The following is an 18123-nucleotide window of genomic DNA, read 5'->3' as shown; positions in this document are numbered from 1 at the left end:
GGCTCTGGTTCTGGTTCCAGCTCTGGTTCCAGCTCTGGTTCTGGTTCTGGCTCTGGTTCTGGTTCCAGCTCTGGTTCCAGCTCTGGTTCTGGTTCTGGTTCCGGCTCTGGTTCTGGTTCCAGCTCTGGTTCCGGTTCCAGCACTGGTTCTGGTTCCGGCTCTGGTTCTGGTTCCAGCTCTGGTTCCAGCTCTGGTTCCAGCTCTGGTTCTGGTTCCGGCTCTGGTTCTGGTTCCAGCTCTGGTTCCGGTTCCAGCTCTGGTTCTGGTTCCGGCTCTGGTTCTGGTTCCAGCTCTGGTTCCAGCTCTGGTTCCGGTTCCAGCTCTGGTTCCGGTTCCAGCTCTGGTTCTGGTTCCGGCTCTGGTTCTGGTTCCAGCTCTGGTTCCAGCTCTGGTTCCGGTTCCAGCTCTGGTTCCGGTTCCAGCACTGGTTCTGGTTCCGGCTCTGGTTCTGGTTCCGGCTCTGGTTCCAGCTCTGGTTCTGGTTCTGGCTCTGGTTCTGGTTCCAGCACTGGTTCTGGTTCCGGCTCTGGTTCTGGTTCCAGCTCTGGTTCCAGCTCTGGTTCTGGTTCTGGCTCTGGTTCTGGTTCCAGCTCTGGTTCCAGCTCTGGTTCTGGTTCCGGCTCTGGTTCTGGTTCCGGCTCTGGTTCTGGTTCCAGCTCTGGTTCCAGCTCTGGTTCCAGCTCTGGTTCTGGTTCCGGCTCTGGTTCTGGTTCCAGCTCTGGTTCCAGCTCTGGTTCCGGTTCCGGCTCCGGTTCCGGTTCCGGTTCCGGTTCCCTAACAAACTGCCTCCCTTCCAGGTCCCCCCTCCTCACCTTCGTCCCCGGCGCCGGCCTGTGACGTCGCGCTGAGCTCCCGGGAGGAGCAGGGCCTCCTGGTGCTGGTGTCCGTCATCACGTCCTGTCTGCAGACGCTGCACTCGTGCGACTCCAAGCTGGCGGCGCTGGAGCTCGTCCTCCACCTGGCCCCCCGGCTCGGCGTGGACATCCTGCTGGACCGCATCACGCCCTTCCTGCTGCACTTCTCCAACGACCCCGTGCCCCGCGTGCGCGCCCAGGCCGTCCGAACGCTGACCAAGGTGCTGGCGCTGGTGAAGGAGGTGCCCAGGAACGACGTCAACATCTACCCCGAGTACATCCTGCCGGGCATCGCCCACCTGGCCCAGGACGACGCCACCATCGTCAGGCTGGCGTACGCAGGTCTGTAGCCTGCGGGATGTTTTTTCAGCTTCATAAAACTAAATTAAAGGTCAGTTTCCACTAACTTTCCACACTCCGTGAGCCAGGTGAGCTGATGTTGAAATATATTCATGATGAGACGAGTCTGATATGAAGTCGGATGTCCTCATGAAACATTATAAAAAGCAGCTTCTCCGTGTTTAATAACCAGAGTTTGAAGTCGCGTTTGGACTTTTATCTGGAACGAGCTTTCCCTCCATTTCCAGCGCAGGAACCAGGGCCTGTGGGAGAAAGTTTACCCCCTAAACTGCTCCGGTTTGCAGGCAGCTCCTCTAAGATTTCCTGCTGCTGACAGCGCAGAATGTTTCTGAGTGTTTCCAGCCTCAGGTGTCGGTCTTACAGTCTGAAAACACCATGTTTAGACTCAGTTTCACACTTAAACAGACTCGCCGTTCGAGTAGTAATACCAACAGAGTCACACCTGTGACATGTCGGATGATCAATCAGAGGCTCTATAGCAGGGATGCCAGGGTGAAATCGGTCAGGGGGCCAGATTGTTTTCAAGTGGGACCTCGGGGGGCCAAATTACCGGTACACTTTTGGCCTGGCAAGACCAAACACTAAACAAATAGACATGCTATTTGATATAATTTATGAAGGCCTGCTATACATTAAAAATGAATTGCAATACAATACCCTCACAATGAAGTAGGGCTGGGCGATATGGACCAAAAGTCATATCTCGACATATTTAGATTGAATATTGATATACGATATATATCCCGATATTTTTTCCGCAAAGTGAGAGCTGTGATATGAAATGCTCAGTCAAAGTCAAAGCCAAATACGAGTAGTTTTATTGAAAACTCACTATAAAATGTAAACACTGTATAACAAAGCTCCGTAAGGTGCACATTTAAATTAAAAAAAATATCTTAAATAAAATTACCCTACAAAATAAAATAGGTAAATCTTTTTCTGAGGGCAGCATTTATATATAAAGAGATGACAAAATAAAGTGCTCAGTTTAAGAAAAACGTTTTTAAACATCAGCTTGAGATTACCTGTTTATTTTTGTTAATTTAATAGCTTCTCTGAACAGTCTCAACCAGTTGCCAAGCTGTTTTCATCTCCCAGTCTTGCATGAAGTGAACTGTCACGCTCATATTAGGTTCGCACAGGTTCTGCTTGACCACATGTCGCTGGTCAACGCAAAATGGGTGACGTTAGCGAGCCGGTCCGCAACGTTCTGCCTGACTTCACTATACATTTGCGGCAGTGCTTCTCGTGCAAAATAGTTCCGACTGGGAAGCTCGTATCTTGGGCCCAGCTTTTTAATTAGCTCTTTGAACCCGACCTGTTCCACTGTTGCAACAGGGACCATGTCTTTGGCAATGTGAAAGGACACTTGTTGCTTTTCTTCTCATACGGCACACAGCGGGAAAATGAAGCTTGCAGTGAGCTTTGTCAGGTTGGGGACGGCTTGTGCCTGTGGCTGCTGCAGCGCGCAGTTTCACACACTCTTCATATTACACTTTGTGCTACGTTTTTAAGTGATAAAAAAGATTCGTAGTGCTTCCACCACTGGCTGTGCTTATGGCACTCCCTACATATAGCTTGGTTTTGTTGCTCGTCTGACAATTTGCATCCGAACCATCTCCAAATGACTGAGCCACTGCTTTTTCTTTTACCAACCAAGGGGCTCTCCTCCGTATGCTCCGCAGGTGTTGTTGCCTTCTCCATGTTTGTTTAAGAGTGCCGGAGTGTTCCTCCCCCCCCCCCTCTGTGCATGAGAGAGGAGGGGCGGAGCCGGAGCGAGGGAAGCAGTGCAGAGAGCTCCGATCAACGGCTTGCCTGAAGCAAGTATTACAGCGCAAATTTGAACTATATCGATATATGCGATATGGTCTAATTCCATATCTTATTTAAAAATCTATCGATATGTCCTTAAATATCGATATATCGCCCAGCCCTACAATGAAGCATACAATTACATGGCAGCCAAAAGCAATTTACCCTCTATAACTGTGTAACATCAACCTCTGCATGCCAGTTACTTACATTTAAAATATTTTAAAAATAACTAAATGGACTAGGTCACATAAATAACACAAGTAAACTGTAAATTACTTTGATGAGATTTATTGATAACTTGCACATAAAATAATCTCGATGCACAGGCCTAATTAAAAAGATGGCCAGGCTAAATAGGCCTAAAGAAGTCAAAACAATGTATTAAGGTTAAGTAGGCCTACTCCAACAGGCCAAGTGACTAAATATTCAGTAGAAATTAATAATAAAAAAATACCTAACATTACAACAAACAACTGATAGGACATTTAAAATTTAACATTAACAATCAACTCCCACAAACATTTTCACATACCTATCTCCTTTATTCCCATCATTACTTCCTTGCACTATGAAACATGAGGAGATAAGCCAGCTACATTTCACATGTCGAAGCCAGAAGCCTTTTAGTTTTCACCTGCTTGTCCACATTGGGGGACAGGCTCTGGGCCGTGGCTATTTTCATGACATCATTGAGATGCGCATCTGTCAGGCGATTGCGCACTTTCAATTTATTAATATTCATAACTGAAAATGCCTGCTCACATAAGTATGTTGTGCCAGACATACAGAGTATTTTACCTGCAAAGGCAGTGATAATTGGGTACTCGGGTGGCAACGACTGGTAGAATGATTCAATTCCAACAGATGCGTATGTATCTTTCAACCGCGCGCAGCATTGCAAGTCTATCAGTTCCATTTGCATCCTCTCTGGGACCTCGGAAGCATCCGTCGTGAAAGGAGAGCGAAAAGTCCTTTTCCAGTTCAGTGAAAACCGTGAATCGATTGGAAAACTCGCCCATGAGGTCGGAGAGCAAGCTTGCATACTTGTCCATGCTCTGATGGTTGACGTGCAGAGATTTCAAACCGGGGAAGTGGGCTGCGTTGCGCTGGCTGAGCTGTGCCTTCCATAACGCAAGTTTAATTTGAAACGCACGGACACTGTCGTAATACTCGGTAACGAGTTTGTTGCGACCTTGCGTAGTAACATTCAAGACGTTTAAGTGTTCGGTAATGTCCACTAAAAAGGCTAGGTCTCTGGTCCATTCGGGGTCGTCCAATTCCTCCACAGGCTTGCCTTTAGCCTGCATGAACTCGGCTATCTCGTTGCGCAATTTGTAGAACCTTTTGAGCACTGCGCCTCGGCTCAACCAGCGCACATCGGTGTGATAGGGAAGGCCGTGATGAATGTCATTTTCAAATAAAAATGCATCGAATTGCCGATGGTTAAGCCCTCTGGCTCTGATAAAATTGACAGTGGCAAAAACAACACTCATAACATGCTCCATTTTCAGACTTTGGCTGCACAACGCCTCTTGGTGTAAAATGCAGTGAAAGTTCCAGAATACCTGGTCTGGGTTAGCCTATCGTACCTTTTCTCTCAACTTGACGACCACTCCGGCCTTTCTTCCTACCATGGAAGCAGCACCATCCGTAGCCACACTGACAGCGCGACTCCAGTCCACCTCCAGATTGTCAAGGGCCCCGACAAGGCTGACAAACACGTCGTTAGCTGTAGTCGTGTCTGTCATGGGTACCACGGAAACAAACTCCTCCGTGACTTTCAAGGCAGCATCCACTCCGCGAATAAATATCGCCAACTGAGCCGTATCAGTCACATCAGTGCTCTCGTCAAGAGCACTGGAGAACGCGACGAAGGATTTAATCTTTTCTTTAAGTTGGCTATGCAAGTCGCTGGAGAGCTCTTCCACTCTCGGTAACTGTAGGTCGGGATAAGCTGATGTTCGCGAGAGCTTGTCGATTTTCTGGACACACTAGCTCGGCTGCCTTTATCATGCACGTCCTCACGAATTCGCCCTCAGAGAAAGGCTTGGAAGCTTTGGCTATCTCCCATGCGATGACATAGCTCGCCTTCACTGCCCCTAAACATGAAATAAAATGTTAAAGCTATGGTAGGTAATCCTAGAGAGCTAGCAAGAGAGCTAGCAAGATTCGAAAGTGTCCCCTCCTCTAAGCTCCATCCCCCCCCTCCCCATTCCGTCAGTGCTTCATCCAAAGCCGGTAGAACCGCTTGCGCACACGGAGCAGGGAGCCGGCAGAGGGGGGCGTAGGCAGAAAGCAGAGGCATCTGATTGGTTTTTTGTAGGTGCTCCGACGCTGATCTCGGATTGGTCAGCTTTTTCTCAGTCCTGCAGCTGCCACAGAGGTCTGATTATTTTCGTCCCTTTTTCTAAATACATCTTGTATAGATTTCTCTCAGGATAGACGGACTATTTCACCCAGTATTACCAAATGTGTTTCTGAACAGGATTACCAACCATGTCTTTAAGTTAGTATTGAGAATGAGGAGTCACGGTCGGCCATGTTGGCAGGAGACGCTATTGGTTGCCAGGGGCAACGCCATCAGAACTTAACGGAGGCGCGCCGAGACAGAAATCCCCATTCAAAAACAGCTGCAGTTAACGTAAAAATAAGAATTTGAGAAGATATACAATTAAAACGAACCTTCATATGTCTCTCGGCATTTCGAGAAAGCCGCTTGCTGTTTTTGGAGGGATGAGGCTAGCTCGTTTAGCTTTTGTGTCCTACGTTGCCCTGCGTAGTCGTTGTACTTCTCCTGATGGGTCTCGTAATGTCGTCTGATGTTGTACTCCTTTGGCACAGCCACTTGTTGCGAACAAATTAAACACACTGGTTTGCCCCTCACTTCCCAAAAGAAATACTTTTCTTTCCATCTCTCCTGAAAGATTCTACATTCAGAGTCAACCTTCCGCTTTTTAGACAACATCCTTCCTGACTGATGTCGCGCGACTCGTCAGTTAGTACCTTGGACAGTGCACGCGCTGCCGGTCTCTGATTAAATGAATATTAAACTTAAAACCATTAAGGATAAAAAAACAAAAGTAGATTTAAATTTGCTGATAATAGTATTATTTATTTAAAAAAAAAAAAAAAACTTCTGGACCACTGATGTAACCGGGCCGGTTGTGATGTCCATTCCTGCCGGTTCCGACCCGCGGGCCGTTACCATGGCATCAGTGCTCTATAGCCTGACGTCATCCGGCGCTCTGTTCCTTTTTCTTCTGGCGTGCGGTTCGCTTTGCATGGCGTTAGCCTTTCTTGATCATTTCACCGTTGTTGGACGCCCGATTGCCGGTTGGTAGCGGTGTTTCGCCTTCCTCTTAGGTCAAGGTACTTCTGTGTGTTGGTGATGGTGGCGTGTTTTATCTCGTTCTCATTGCAACCGGCCATTGAGATTGGCACGATTTCAGCCTGTGTCAGAGGAAACTGCCGATGGGTCTCGGTTGTTGTGCCCAGTGAGGGCACTGGAGGCATAGATCGCAGCCACTGCTGCTATACGACGCTCAGACCAACTGTTTTTGTGTTATGGAGGCCCTAGGTTAGGTTGTCCTCTTTCCAAGCAACACCTCTCCCATTGGATCGTGGATGTCATCTGCCACGCCTACTAAGGCGCACTCTACCAGGAGCGTCTCCGCTTCCTGGGCTGCCTTGACAGGGGTTCCGATGGAACTTTGCTCTGGATTCCTTGTGACATTGCTGGTATTAGTCATTTAGGGCTTTCAGCACCGCCCTCTGGCGGTCATCCGGGATTCATAGAACCATAGGCTGTGTTTGAAACCGCATACTTCTCCTACTACTCATACTAACTTTTTGAGTTAGTATGCGAGTTTGAGTAAGCGAGGAGTTCCCGGATGCATACTAGATTCTCCTAAATGTTGGGTATGCATCATGAGGTTACTACTCATACTCAAACTACCCAAAATGCAACGTAACGTGATGTCGGCAATCGTCATTTCCTGTCAAAACGGCAGTTTCAAGCTAGCTACAACGAGGGTAGGTTCACTTCCTGTTTTCAAAACAAAAGCACCAATTGTATCCTAATGGCTTTCCCTATGATAAAAGGCAACGGGTATTTTATTTTATGAAAATAACCGGAAGTGCGTTAGCTCACTGCGGCTAGCTTTAGTAGCGCCGAATTCGTGGGAACAAAATTTTAAAAGCCGGTATTTTGTCAGGTTTTCAACACGTTGGGGATCTAAACGACTACTTTCTCACCTGAAAATGTTTCAAATGTTGCTAAAGTTTACAGAGTTTAGAGCTTAAGAGAAATCAGCTTCAGGCCGGCTGATTTCGGCTCAGGCAGGAGCGAGATGCATTGTGGGTAAACGCTCTGCATACTGTCTATGTAGTATGTAGTATGCGGTTTCAAACACAGCCATTGTTACATACGTAACTTTAGTTTCACACTAAAACAGACTCAGTTTCCCTGATCCGTCCTGGACTGCAGACCTGTGCAGGTGCAGAGGACAGGACGGCTCGTTTAAACCCAGTCGTTGTTGTCGTCCCTGCTGATCTTTACGCCTTCCTTCCGTCTTTTCTTCACACCGATGCCCAGAAAACATCGCCCACCTGGCAGAGAGCGCGCTGCGTTTCCTGGAGTTGGTCCAAGAAAACAACGTGAACACGGAGCAGGACCTGAGCGGCGAGGACGCAGAGGAGACCAATCACCCCAACGAAAACTACGACTCAGGTACGGAGCCCTACGGCGAGCGTCTCGTCTTCTGGTCGGAAGGCGTGGCGCGTCATGTGACCAACCCGCCGCATGTGTTTTCCCCCAGAGCTGCAGGCGCTGCATGAGATGGTGCAGCAGAAGGTGGTGACGCTGCTGAGCGACTCGGAGAACATCGTCAAACAGTCGCTGATGGAGAACGGCATCACGCGTCTCTGCGTCTTCTTCGGCAGGCAGAAGGCCAACGACGTCCTGCTGTCCCACATGATCACCTTCCTGAACGACAAGAACGACTGGCACCTGCGGGGAGCGTTCTTCGACAGCATCGTGGGTGAGAAAGGCGCCCGGCAGCAGTGCTGTTTTATAGATGTTCTCTGTCTCACAGTGTGCCCTGTTTCCTGTTTCCTGTTTCCTGTTTCATCTGTTTCCTGTTTCATCTGTTTCCTCTGTTTCCTGTTTCCTCTTTTTCCTGTTTCCCCTGTTGTTACCTCTGTTTCCTGTTTCCTGTTTCCCCTGTTTCATCTGTTTCCTGTTTCATCTGTTTCATCTGTTTCCTCTGTTTCCTGTTTCCTGTTTCCTCTGTTGTTACCTCTGTTTCCTGTTTCCTGTTTCCCCTGTTTCATCTGTTTCCTGTTTCATCTGTTTCCTGTTTCCTGTTTCCCCTCTTTCATCTGTTTCATGTTTCATCTGTTTCTTCTGTTTCCTGTTTCATCTGTTTCATCTGTTTCCTCTGTTTCCCCTGTTTCATCTGTTTCCTGTTTCATCTGTTTCCCCTGTTTCATCTGTTTCCTGTTTCATCTGTTTCCCCTGTTTCCTGTTTCCCCTGTTTCCTGTTTCATCTGTTTCCCCTGTTTCATCTGTTTCCCCTGTTTCCTGTTTAATCTGTTTCCTGTTTAATCTGTTTCCTGTTTCATCTGTTTCCTGTTTCATCTGTTTCCCCTGTTTCATCTGTTTCCCCTGTTTCATCTGTTTCCCCTGTTTCCTGTTTAATCGGTTTCCTGTTTCCTCTGTTGTTTCCTCTGTTGTTTCCTCTGTTTCCTTTTCCCCTGTTGTTACCTCTGTTTCCTGTTTCCCCTGTTTCCTGTTTAATCTGTTTCCCCTGTTTCCTGTTTAATCTGTTTCCTGTTTCATTGTTTCCTGATTCCTCTGTTTCATGTTTCCTGTTTCATCTGTTTCCCCTGTTTCATCTGTTTCCTGTTTCATCTGTTTCCCCTGTTTCATCTGTTTCCCCTGTTTCCTGTTTCATGTTTCCCCTGTTTCATCTGTTTCCCCTGTTTCCTGTTTAATCTGTTTCCTGTTTCCCCTGTTTCCTGTTTCATGTTTCCCCTGTTTCATCTGTTTCCCCTGTTTCCTGTTTAATCTGTTTCCTGTTTCCCCTGTTTCCTCTGTTTCCTGTTTAATCTGTTTCCCCTGTTTCCTGTTTCATGTTTCCTGTTTCATCTGTTTCCCCTGTTTCCTGTTTCATCTGTTTCCTGTTTCATCTGTTTCCTGATTCCCCTGTTTCCTGTTTCCTGTTTCATCTGTTTCCCCTGTTTCCTGTTTCATCTGTTTCCTGTTTCATCTGTTTCCTGATTCCTCTGTTTCATGTTTCCTGTTTCATTGTTTCCTGATTCCTCTGTTTCATGTTTCCTGTTTCATCTGTTTCCTGTTTCATCTGTTTCCCCTGTTTCATGTTTCCTGTTTCATCTGTTTCCTGTTTCATCTGTTTCCCCTGTTTCATCTATTTCCTGTTTCATCTGTTTAATCTGTTTCCTGTTTCATCTGTTTCCCCTGTTTCCTGTTTAATCCGTTTCCTGTTTCATCTGTTGTTTCCTCTGTTTCCTGTTTCCTCTGTTGTTTCCTCTGTTTCCTTTTCCCCTGTTTCCTGTTTAATCTGTTTCCCCTGTTTCCTGTTTAATCTGTTTCCTGTTTCCTCTGTTTCCTGTTTCCTCTGTTGTTTCCTCTGTTTTCTTTTCCCCTGTTGTTACCTCTGTTTCCTGTTTCCCCTGTTTCCTGTTTAATCTGTTTCCCCTGTTTCCTGTTTAATCTGTTTCCCCTGTTTCCTGTTTAATCTGTTTCCTGTTTCATTGTTTCCTGATTCCTCTGTTTCATGTTTCATCTGTTTCCCCTGTTTCATCTGTTTCCTGTTTCATCTGTTTCCTGTTTCATCTGTTTCCCCTGTTTCATCTGTTTCCTGTTTCATCTGTTTCATGTTTCATCTGTTTCCCCTGTTTCCTGTTTAATCGGTTTCCTGTTTCCTCTGTTGTTTCCTCTGTTTCCTGTTTCCCCCGTTTCCTGTTTCCTCTGTTGTTTCCCCTGTTTCCTTTGTTGTTTCCTGTTTCATCTGTTTCCTGTTTCATCTGTTTCCTGTTTCCTCTGTTTCCTGTTTCCTCTGTTTCCTGTTTCATCTGTTTCCTGTTTCATCTGTTTCCCCTGTTTCAGTTGTTTCCCCTGTTTCCTGTTTCCTGTTTCCCCTGTTTCCTGTTTCCTCTGTTTCCTGTTTCATCTGTTTCCTGTTTCCTCTGTTTCCTGTTTCATCTGTTTCCTGTTTCATCTGTTGTTTCCTCTGTCTCCTGTTTCCCCTGTTTCCTGTTTCCTCTGTTGTTTCCTCTGTTTCCTGTTTCCCCTGTTTCCTGTTTCCTCTTTTGTTTCTCCTGTTTCCTCTGTTTCCTGTTTCCTCTGTTGTTTCCTGTTTCCTCTGTTTCCTGTTTCATCTGTTTCCTGTTTCCTCTTTTGTTTCCCCTGTTTCCTGTTTCATCTGTTGTTTCCTCTGTTTCCTGTTTCCCCTGTTTCCTGTTTCCTCTTTTGTTTCCCCTGTTTCCTGTTTCCCCTGTTTCCTGTTTCCTCTTTTGTTTCCCCTGTTTCCTGTTTCATCTCTTTCCTGTTTCATCTGTTTCCTGTTTCATCTGTTTCCTGTTTCCTCTGTTTCCTGTTTCCTGTTTCCTGTTTCATCTGTTTCCTGTTTCCTCTGTTGTTTCCTCTGTCTCCTGTTTCCTGTTTCCTCTTTTGTTTCCCCTGTTTCCTGTTTCATCTGTTTCCTGTTTTATCTGTTTCCTGTTTCATCTGTTTCCTGTTTCCTCTGTTTCCTGTTTCCTCTGTTTCCCCTTTTTCCTGTTTCCTCTGTTTCCTGTTTCCTCTTTTTCCTGTTTCCTCTGTTGTTTCCCCTGTTTCCTGTTTCCTCATATGTTTGCTGTTTCCTCTGTGTTTAAGGTGTGGCGGCGTACGTGGGCTGGCAGAGCTCCTCCATACTGAAGCCCCTCCTGCAGCAGGGTCTCAGCGACACCGAGGAGTTCGTCATCTACAAAGCCCTGAACTCTCTCACCTGCATGTGTCAGCTGGGTCTGCTGCAGAAGCCGCACATCTACGAGTTCGTCAGCGACATCGGTGAGAGGGGCTTTATTCCAGTTAACCAGAACACACTCAAACAGGTGCTTGTTGTATTTCTAACATTACCGGAGGCTCTGTGCGCTCCTCGGCCGGTTAAAGTCCAACACACCTTAGACCTTTTCCTCTGACCTGTAACTGCACGCATCCTGCTGCTGCTTCGGTTTCCTTCGTCCTCTGCCAGCTGACCGTTCAGCTCCTGGAGGTGGTGCTAATGGTCAGAAATCACTCCTGTCAGCCACAGAAACAGTTAGCCACAGAAACACAGAGGCTACGCTGCTGTATGCTAACCGCTAGTTGGCCACAGAAACACAGAGGCTACGCTGCTGTATGCTAACCGCTAGTTGGCCACAGAAACGCAGAGGCTACGCTGCTGTATGCTAACCGCTAGTTGGCCACAGAAACACAGAGGCTACGCTGCTGTATGCTAACCGCTAGTTGGCCACAGAAACACAGAGGCTACGCTGCTGTATGCTAACCGCTAGTTGGCCACAGAAACGCAGAGGCTACGCTGCTGTATGCTAACCGCTAGTTGGCCACAGAAACGCAGAGGCTACGCTGCTACATGCTAATCGCTAGTTGGCCACAGAAACGCAGAGGCTACGCTGCTACATGCTAACCGCTAGTTGGCCACAGAAACGCAGTGGCTAAGCTGCTACATGCGAAATGCTAGCTAGCCACAGAAACACAGCGGCTACGCTGCTACATGCTAACCGCTAGCTAGCCACAGAAACACAGCGGCTACGCTGCTACATGCTAACCGCTAGTTGGCCACAGAAACACAGAGGCTAAGCTGCTACATGCTAAATGCTAGCTAGCCACAGAAACACAGCGGCTACGCTGCTACATGCTAACTGCTAGTTAGCCACAGAAACACAGAGGCTATGCTGCTACATGCTAACCGCTAGTTGGCCACAGAAACAGGACGGACACATTACAGGTTGCCAGGAAGTCCTTAAAGGAGCAGCAGAGTTCTGGAAAAAGGTGTTCTGGACAGACCGGACCCAGGTGAACCTGCATCAGAGTGATGGCAGGAAAAAATGAGAGACTTAAAGGGACAAGGACATGAAATTAAAGTCTGGAATTCAGACTTCAGAGAGAATTCAGAAAGATGGAGCTCTGACCGAAACGTTATGGAGGGGCTAACCCTGCAGAGCGTCTTCTACAAACAATCAGAAAGCAGAAAAATCTGGAAAAGTTTGGCAAATGCTAAAATTAATTTCTTAAACCTTTCAAAGAAATGTCAAAGGAAACATGAAAGCTGCTTATTGGGATGTCCTTCTCACGTCTCTAAACTGGACTGTCTGATTTATCCTCTGCTGCTCGCCGTAGCTCCGTTCCTGTGCCACCCCAACCTGTGGATCCGATACGGGGCGGTGGGCTTCATCACCGTGGTCGCGCAGCACCTCAACGTGGCCGACGTCTACTGCAAACTGATGCCCCACCTCAACCCCTTCATCACCCAGCCCATCATCCAGGTGAGCCTCCATCGCTGCCGCCTCAGCGCCTCTCCTCACGGCGCTGCCTCCTCACGCCGCCTCTCCTCACGCCGCCTCTCCTCACGCCGCCTCTCCTCACGCCGCCGCCTCTCCTCACGGCGCCGCCTCCTCACGCCGCCGCCTCTCCTCACGGCGCCGCCTCCTCACGGCGCCGCCTCCTCACGCCGCCTCTCCTCACGCCGCCTCTCCTCACGCCGCCTCTCCTCACGCCGCCTCCTCACGCTCTCCTGTGTTCTCCTCAGATCGATAAGGAGCTGGTCCTGCTGAGCGTGCTGAAGGAGCCGGTGAGTCGCTCCATCTTCGACTACGCCCTGCGCTCCAAAGACATCGCCAGCCTCTTCCGCCACCTGCTGCTGCGGCAGAAGAAGCGCGCCGGGTCGATGCCCGAGTGTCCGACCCCCGAGGACCCGGCCATCGCTCAGCTGCTGAAGAAGCTGCTCTCCCAGGTCAGAAACGGTTTTAAGGCTCTAAAGAGTGAGAAAAGTTCTATTTCATCCCTCCTGACCACCAGAGGGCGGTGCTGAAAGCACTCAATGTCCCCATCGCGCATGCGCAGTTCGAGTAGTAGCACCAACAGAGTCACACCTGTGCAGCCGCGGCTATTCAGAGACAGCAGGGGAAGCCGGGCAGCCTCTCCCATTCTCTGGCCAAATTGCTACATCTTCAATGTTAAATTGACGATAAAACAGTTATTCACAAAACACAAGATATGCCCAATACTGCGTTTACTTTCATAACTACAACATGTTGTCCTGTAGCTTAATGAAGTGATTTGTTCACTGAGGAAATCATGTTATGAAGCCCCCACTAACAGCCGGGCTTCCGAGCCGAGGGCTGCCCGGCTTCAGGAGGGGGCGGGAGAGTCAAGTTTTTTTCTACAATTCTAGGTCATCATTGGCTAAATCGACAAAAACTCATCACTTCCGAGGCTGCCCGGCGTCTCTGGGGGTAGATTAGACGTGGGCGTGTCAATATGAGGGGCTGTGTCGTGATGATTGGAGTCAGTGTTTGTCCATCATGAGAGAGAAAAAATGCTCCACAGATTCAGATCCAGCCATTTACAGGCCTTAGATTCCATCATACTGGATTTTGGCCTTGCTGTGGGAATTTTCAAAGTCTATACCTTCTTTCTGTGTATTTGCTGGGCATACTTGTCATACTAGACACAGCTATGTTATAACTAATTCTTTTTAACTTTGCTATCTTCTGCTTTGGGATGGCACGAGCCACTACAACCCTGAACGCTTAATATGGGCTTCCCCTGTTTTAAAAGTCAGCAGCCACCACTGCACCTGTGACATGTCGGATGATCAATCAGAGGCTCTATAGCCTGACGTCATCCGTCGCTGTTCCTTTTTGCCTGTTGGCTCAGGGCTCCAGACTAACCAGCACAAAAGTTAGGTGCACCCAAATTTTCAAACGCATTGCATTTAACACCGCAGTTTTACAGGTTCTATTTATTTATTTATTTATTTTAAAATCGCTGTCCATATGTGTTTATTAACTAGCAATCTGGTCGAAATAAAGTTCTTTATTTGAAGCACAATTCTACAAACTTACTGAACTTAACTTACTAACTACTTACTGAAACTTACTGAAAAAGTGTTGGTGCTTAAAGTGCTTCACTGGCCTAAAATTTAAACTTAAAAAATCTCAAGATAAATGAAATAAAAAGAAAATCTAAATTAAAATTGCAAGTGTTTTAAGGGCTTCAAACTGAACATCTCATGGCTCAATGTCTTATGGACTATCCTGCATTGCAGTCACATGCCCCTCGGATGGCCAGCTCCTGTAGTTGGGTTATATATATATACATATATATATATATTTCAGTATATTCACCGGTCTTCCTCCTCAAGATACGGCCGTACACAATGACACATTCCTGCCATGTACTCACTGTTCGCAGTTAGCACAGACGTCTTTTTTTCAATGTATCTGCGATGACTCCTATTAATTGCGCGCACATGACATCATTGCTGTACGCAGGCCCGCCGATAGGGGGGGACAAACGGGTATTTTGTCCCGGGCCCATGAATGGGGGGGCCCAAATTTTAAAAAAATTTAAAAAAAAAGGAATACGCGCATTAGTCCGTAAATATGTCCAAATGTTTCAGGCACGCACGCCAATCAGGCTGAATTGATTTGAGAATCATCCCCGGTCAGCTGAATGACAGCCAGTGTAACGCGGCTCTGGTTTAACCTTATTTTGTTTAAAATAAGCCGGTATAGACATGGCAACGTGTGAAATTGCCATTTAGCTAGAGTTGAATGTAACGAATGGGTTATAAACGTGAGGTTTTGGGGTAGCCTGTAACTTTCATTTAGACTTGACACTCGCCAGATGAATGGGCTCCGCCTTGTTCCCCGAACATTCTCAGAAAGTTCAGCGGACATACACGCGGGTCTGGCGATAAATAAAAGTACCCTTAACATGATTCCCTTGGTCAAGTGAAAAATGGTTGATGAATGTGCAGTTTATGAGCTCTAAATGAATAAAATAGCGTGAGTTTTATTGTGGTAGGATTTTGAAAGCCATAACTCCACTCAGTCCACATCCAGGCAAAGTGGTAAATAATCCTTTTGGTTTATCCGCAATAAATGAGAGACTGGGAAAGTAGAGGTGGGTGTGGGTGGGTTGCATTCAGAGAATTTTGTCCCGGGCCCAGCCAAACCTGTCAGCGGCCCTGGCTGTACGTCGGGTTTATGTTCAAGCCATTTTTCTTCTGAAGAATTATTTCGGACTTGAACTTAGTGAAGGGAACTTTTGCAATATGGTAGCAACGTTAAACTTGAGTCGAGCCAAGTCTGATCAGGGCCTTTCCACGAGTGCTGAGCATTTGGCAGAAATTAAATCCCTTTTTCAGGCACGGAACACTAGGCAGCAGCTTTCAGGCCTGAGCAGGGGTATGCCCCCTCCTCCACCTCAGCATCCAAGGCGCCCGCCGGCGGGCCGCAGTATTCGGCCGCCACCTCGGGGTTGTGATCGGCCTGGTGGGTTTAATCCTCTGGTTGCACAGCAGAGGCCCGGCAGGTCCGCCAACCAGCCAGGCAGGCCCGTGCTACAAACTCTGGCCGCCGCCCCACCAGGGCCCCTAGGGGCCGTGGGGACAGCGTTTCCCATCAGCAGCTCAGTTATTGGGCTGCTCATGCTGGGGATCCATGGGTGGTTGCCACTGTGACCCATGGTTACCGGCTACAAGTCCGACGGCGTCCTCGCATGTCACGCCGGGTCAGGGTGACCATAATCACCGACCCGGTGAAAGCTCAAGCACTGGACCAGGAGCTTTCCGCCCTCCTGGCCAAGGGTGCAATCGAGGCAGTGGATCCTCTGCAGCAACCCAGAAACTACTATTCAACATACTTCCTCGTGCCCAAAATGACGGGCGGATTTCGTCCCATTTTGGATCTCAGGGGACTGAACGTCTACAGGTGCTGCCCTTTCACATGTTCACGACTGCAGAGGTTCTTCAGACTGTTACGAGGAACGGGTGTTTTACCTCAAAAGACCTGACGGACGCGTACTTTCATGGATCTATTGCGGCAGAGCATCGCCGTTTTCTCCGGTTTGCCTATCGGGGTCGCCATTGGCAGTTCCGGGTAGGGATGGGAATCAATGAGATTTTTACGATTCCAATTCCATTTTCGATTCTACTTAATGATTCGGTTCTTTGTCGGTTTCCTTATCGATTCTCATTTGGAGAAAAAGGACAACAAACCGGTCGATTAGCATCAACTTTGTTTAGTTTAGAAGTAACACGAGTCATGACCTCACAAACCCAACAACGGTGAGGTCCACATTGGTCTATCCTGGCCTGGGTAATTTAACTCTTCCTGCTCTGGTGAAAGGAGAAGCTGGAGGTAGAGGTGAACTGGGGGTAGTACCACCAGCCTCTGGCTCTGAGCCAGTCAGGCTCTGTCTCTCATGATTTCATCTAAATGTAATGCCTGAGAAGGCATTCATTTAACCTTAACCGTTACTAACAGCAGCTTTTACAATCAGGCAAATGGTGCTAACATGATAGGCAGTGTTTGTTAGTTAGTTAGTTACCTGCAGTGTTAGCCGAGGACATGCTAACGTTGCTAACGTTGCTGGGTTCAGATTCCCCAACGTTAGTCCGGAGCAGATCGTAAACGCGACATTCATTCATAGTTATTGCATGTTGGTAGTATTTCCTCCCTTTGGTGAAATATTCACTTTGCAAGTTGCCCTGTTGTCGTCTTTTTTAGGGATGTGTAACCAAACTTTCGAGCGTTTGTTCCGCTTGGGCGCCATGTTTACTGTTGACTGCTGGCTGCGCTGGACTCGCCACGCAACGCTGCGTGGTGACGTCATTCGCGCCCACTGGAATCGATAAGGGAATCGTTTGCAAAATCGCCAAACGATTCCAAGGAATTGAAACACTGGGAACCGGTTCTCAACAAGAACCGGTTCTCGATTCCCATCCCTTGTTCCGGGTGCTCCCGTTTGGCCTCTCTCTCTCTCCCAGAGGGTGTTCACTCGGTGCGTGAAAGCAACCCAGTTTTAGCATTTTACATGATTATTGATTGAACTAATTTAAAACGTTTACACATCATTTGATACTGATTTTATCGACATTTTACGCAACATCCCAACTTTTATCAATAACAGAGAAATGAAGAACGGATCTCACAGGGAACCAGAAACTTTTCCCTGTTTCCAGATGGAAGACATTTCATGATTCAGGCTCTCGCTGGGATTTAATGAGTTGGTGGTTTCTGAGCAACAACAAGCTTTTCCTCAGAACCAGAAAGTTTCCCTGGAACCTGGAAAACAACCTCCGTGACTCTGTTACTGTGCGTCTCACTCTGCTGACGGCGAACACGAGATTAAAGCGAACGAAGTCGCCCGCTGAGCAGGCAGAGACCCACGATTCCAGCCAGCGGGTGGGTCAGGAAGAAGAGAAGCTGAATCTGTTCACTGAGTATGTTCAGATTCACAGTGACGGTTTTATTCTGCTTCACACCGGTTTCTCTGTTTCTAATAAAACTTACATTAGTTGTCTTTGGTTCCTTGTTGACTTCCTGCTCAGAAATCAAACTTTAAAACTATCTTCTCCGGTTTAGTGGCAGCAGGGAGTTCTGATTAACTTCTCTGGAAACGGGATCAAAGACCTCGCTGATGAACGACTGCGCAGCAGATGTAAGAAATCGTGCTGAAAGAATGGAATTCGGAGTTGGCGTCTGCAGCGTTTCACACGAGTCGTCCTTTATGGGTTTGAATGAAAGTTTGTTGTTGTTGGTTCAGAGTTAAAAGGAATAATAACGGCAACCATGAACGCCTGGCTTGGATCCAGCTGCTCTGTTCCACACTCATTCGCTCAGATTTACGATTGCAGTATAAATAACCCAAAGATGGGAAAAACCCAACTTACATCCAAACTGAGATCAGCACCAGAACTTAAACCCGGTTCTACAGCTGTGATTCTGACCTTTGGGAACCAGGTTCCCCCTCAGAAATATGATTATATAACGTAAGAATCATTCCAAGCAGAACGGGCTC

General features: G+C 47.6%; 1 protein-coding gene across 1 annotated transcript in view; it reads left to right on the top strand.

The window, feature by feature from the left end:
- Positions 1–18123, top strand: part of pik3r4 (phosphoinositide-3-kinase, regulatory subunit 4) — a 44972-nt gene that overhangs the window by 8696 nt on the left and 18153 nt on the right. Inside the window, exons 5-10 of the mRNA XM_075466384.1 lie at positions 798–1196; positions 7624–7758; positions 7847–8068; positions 10927–11100; positions 12433–12578; positions 12842–13045. Of these exons, the coding sequence (XP_075322499.1) occupies positions 798–1196; positions 7624–7758; positions 7847–8068; positions 10927–11100; positions 12433–12578; positions 12842–13045 (1280 nt within the window). The remainder of the gene's footprint in view (positions 1–797; positions 1197–7623; positions 7759–7846; positions 8069–10926; positions 11101–12432; positions 12579–12841; positions 13046–18123) is intronic.

This window comes from Odontesthes bonariensis, chromosome 5 (genome assembly GCF_027942865.1).
Source record: "Odontesthes bonariensis isolate fOdoBon6 chromosome 5, fOdoBon6.hap1, whole genome shotgun sequence".
NCBI classification, from domain to species: Eukaryota; Metazoa; Chordata; class Actinopteri; order Atheriniformes; family Atherinopsidae; genus Odontesthes; species Odontesthes bonariensis.
The sequence above is the reverse complement of the archived record's forward strand: the minus strand, read 5'-3'. Positions and strand labels throughout refer to the sequence as shown.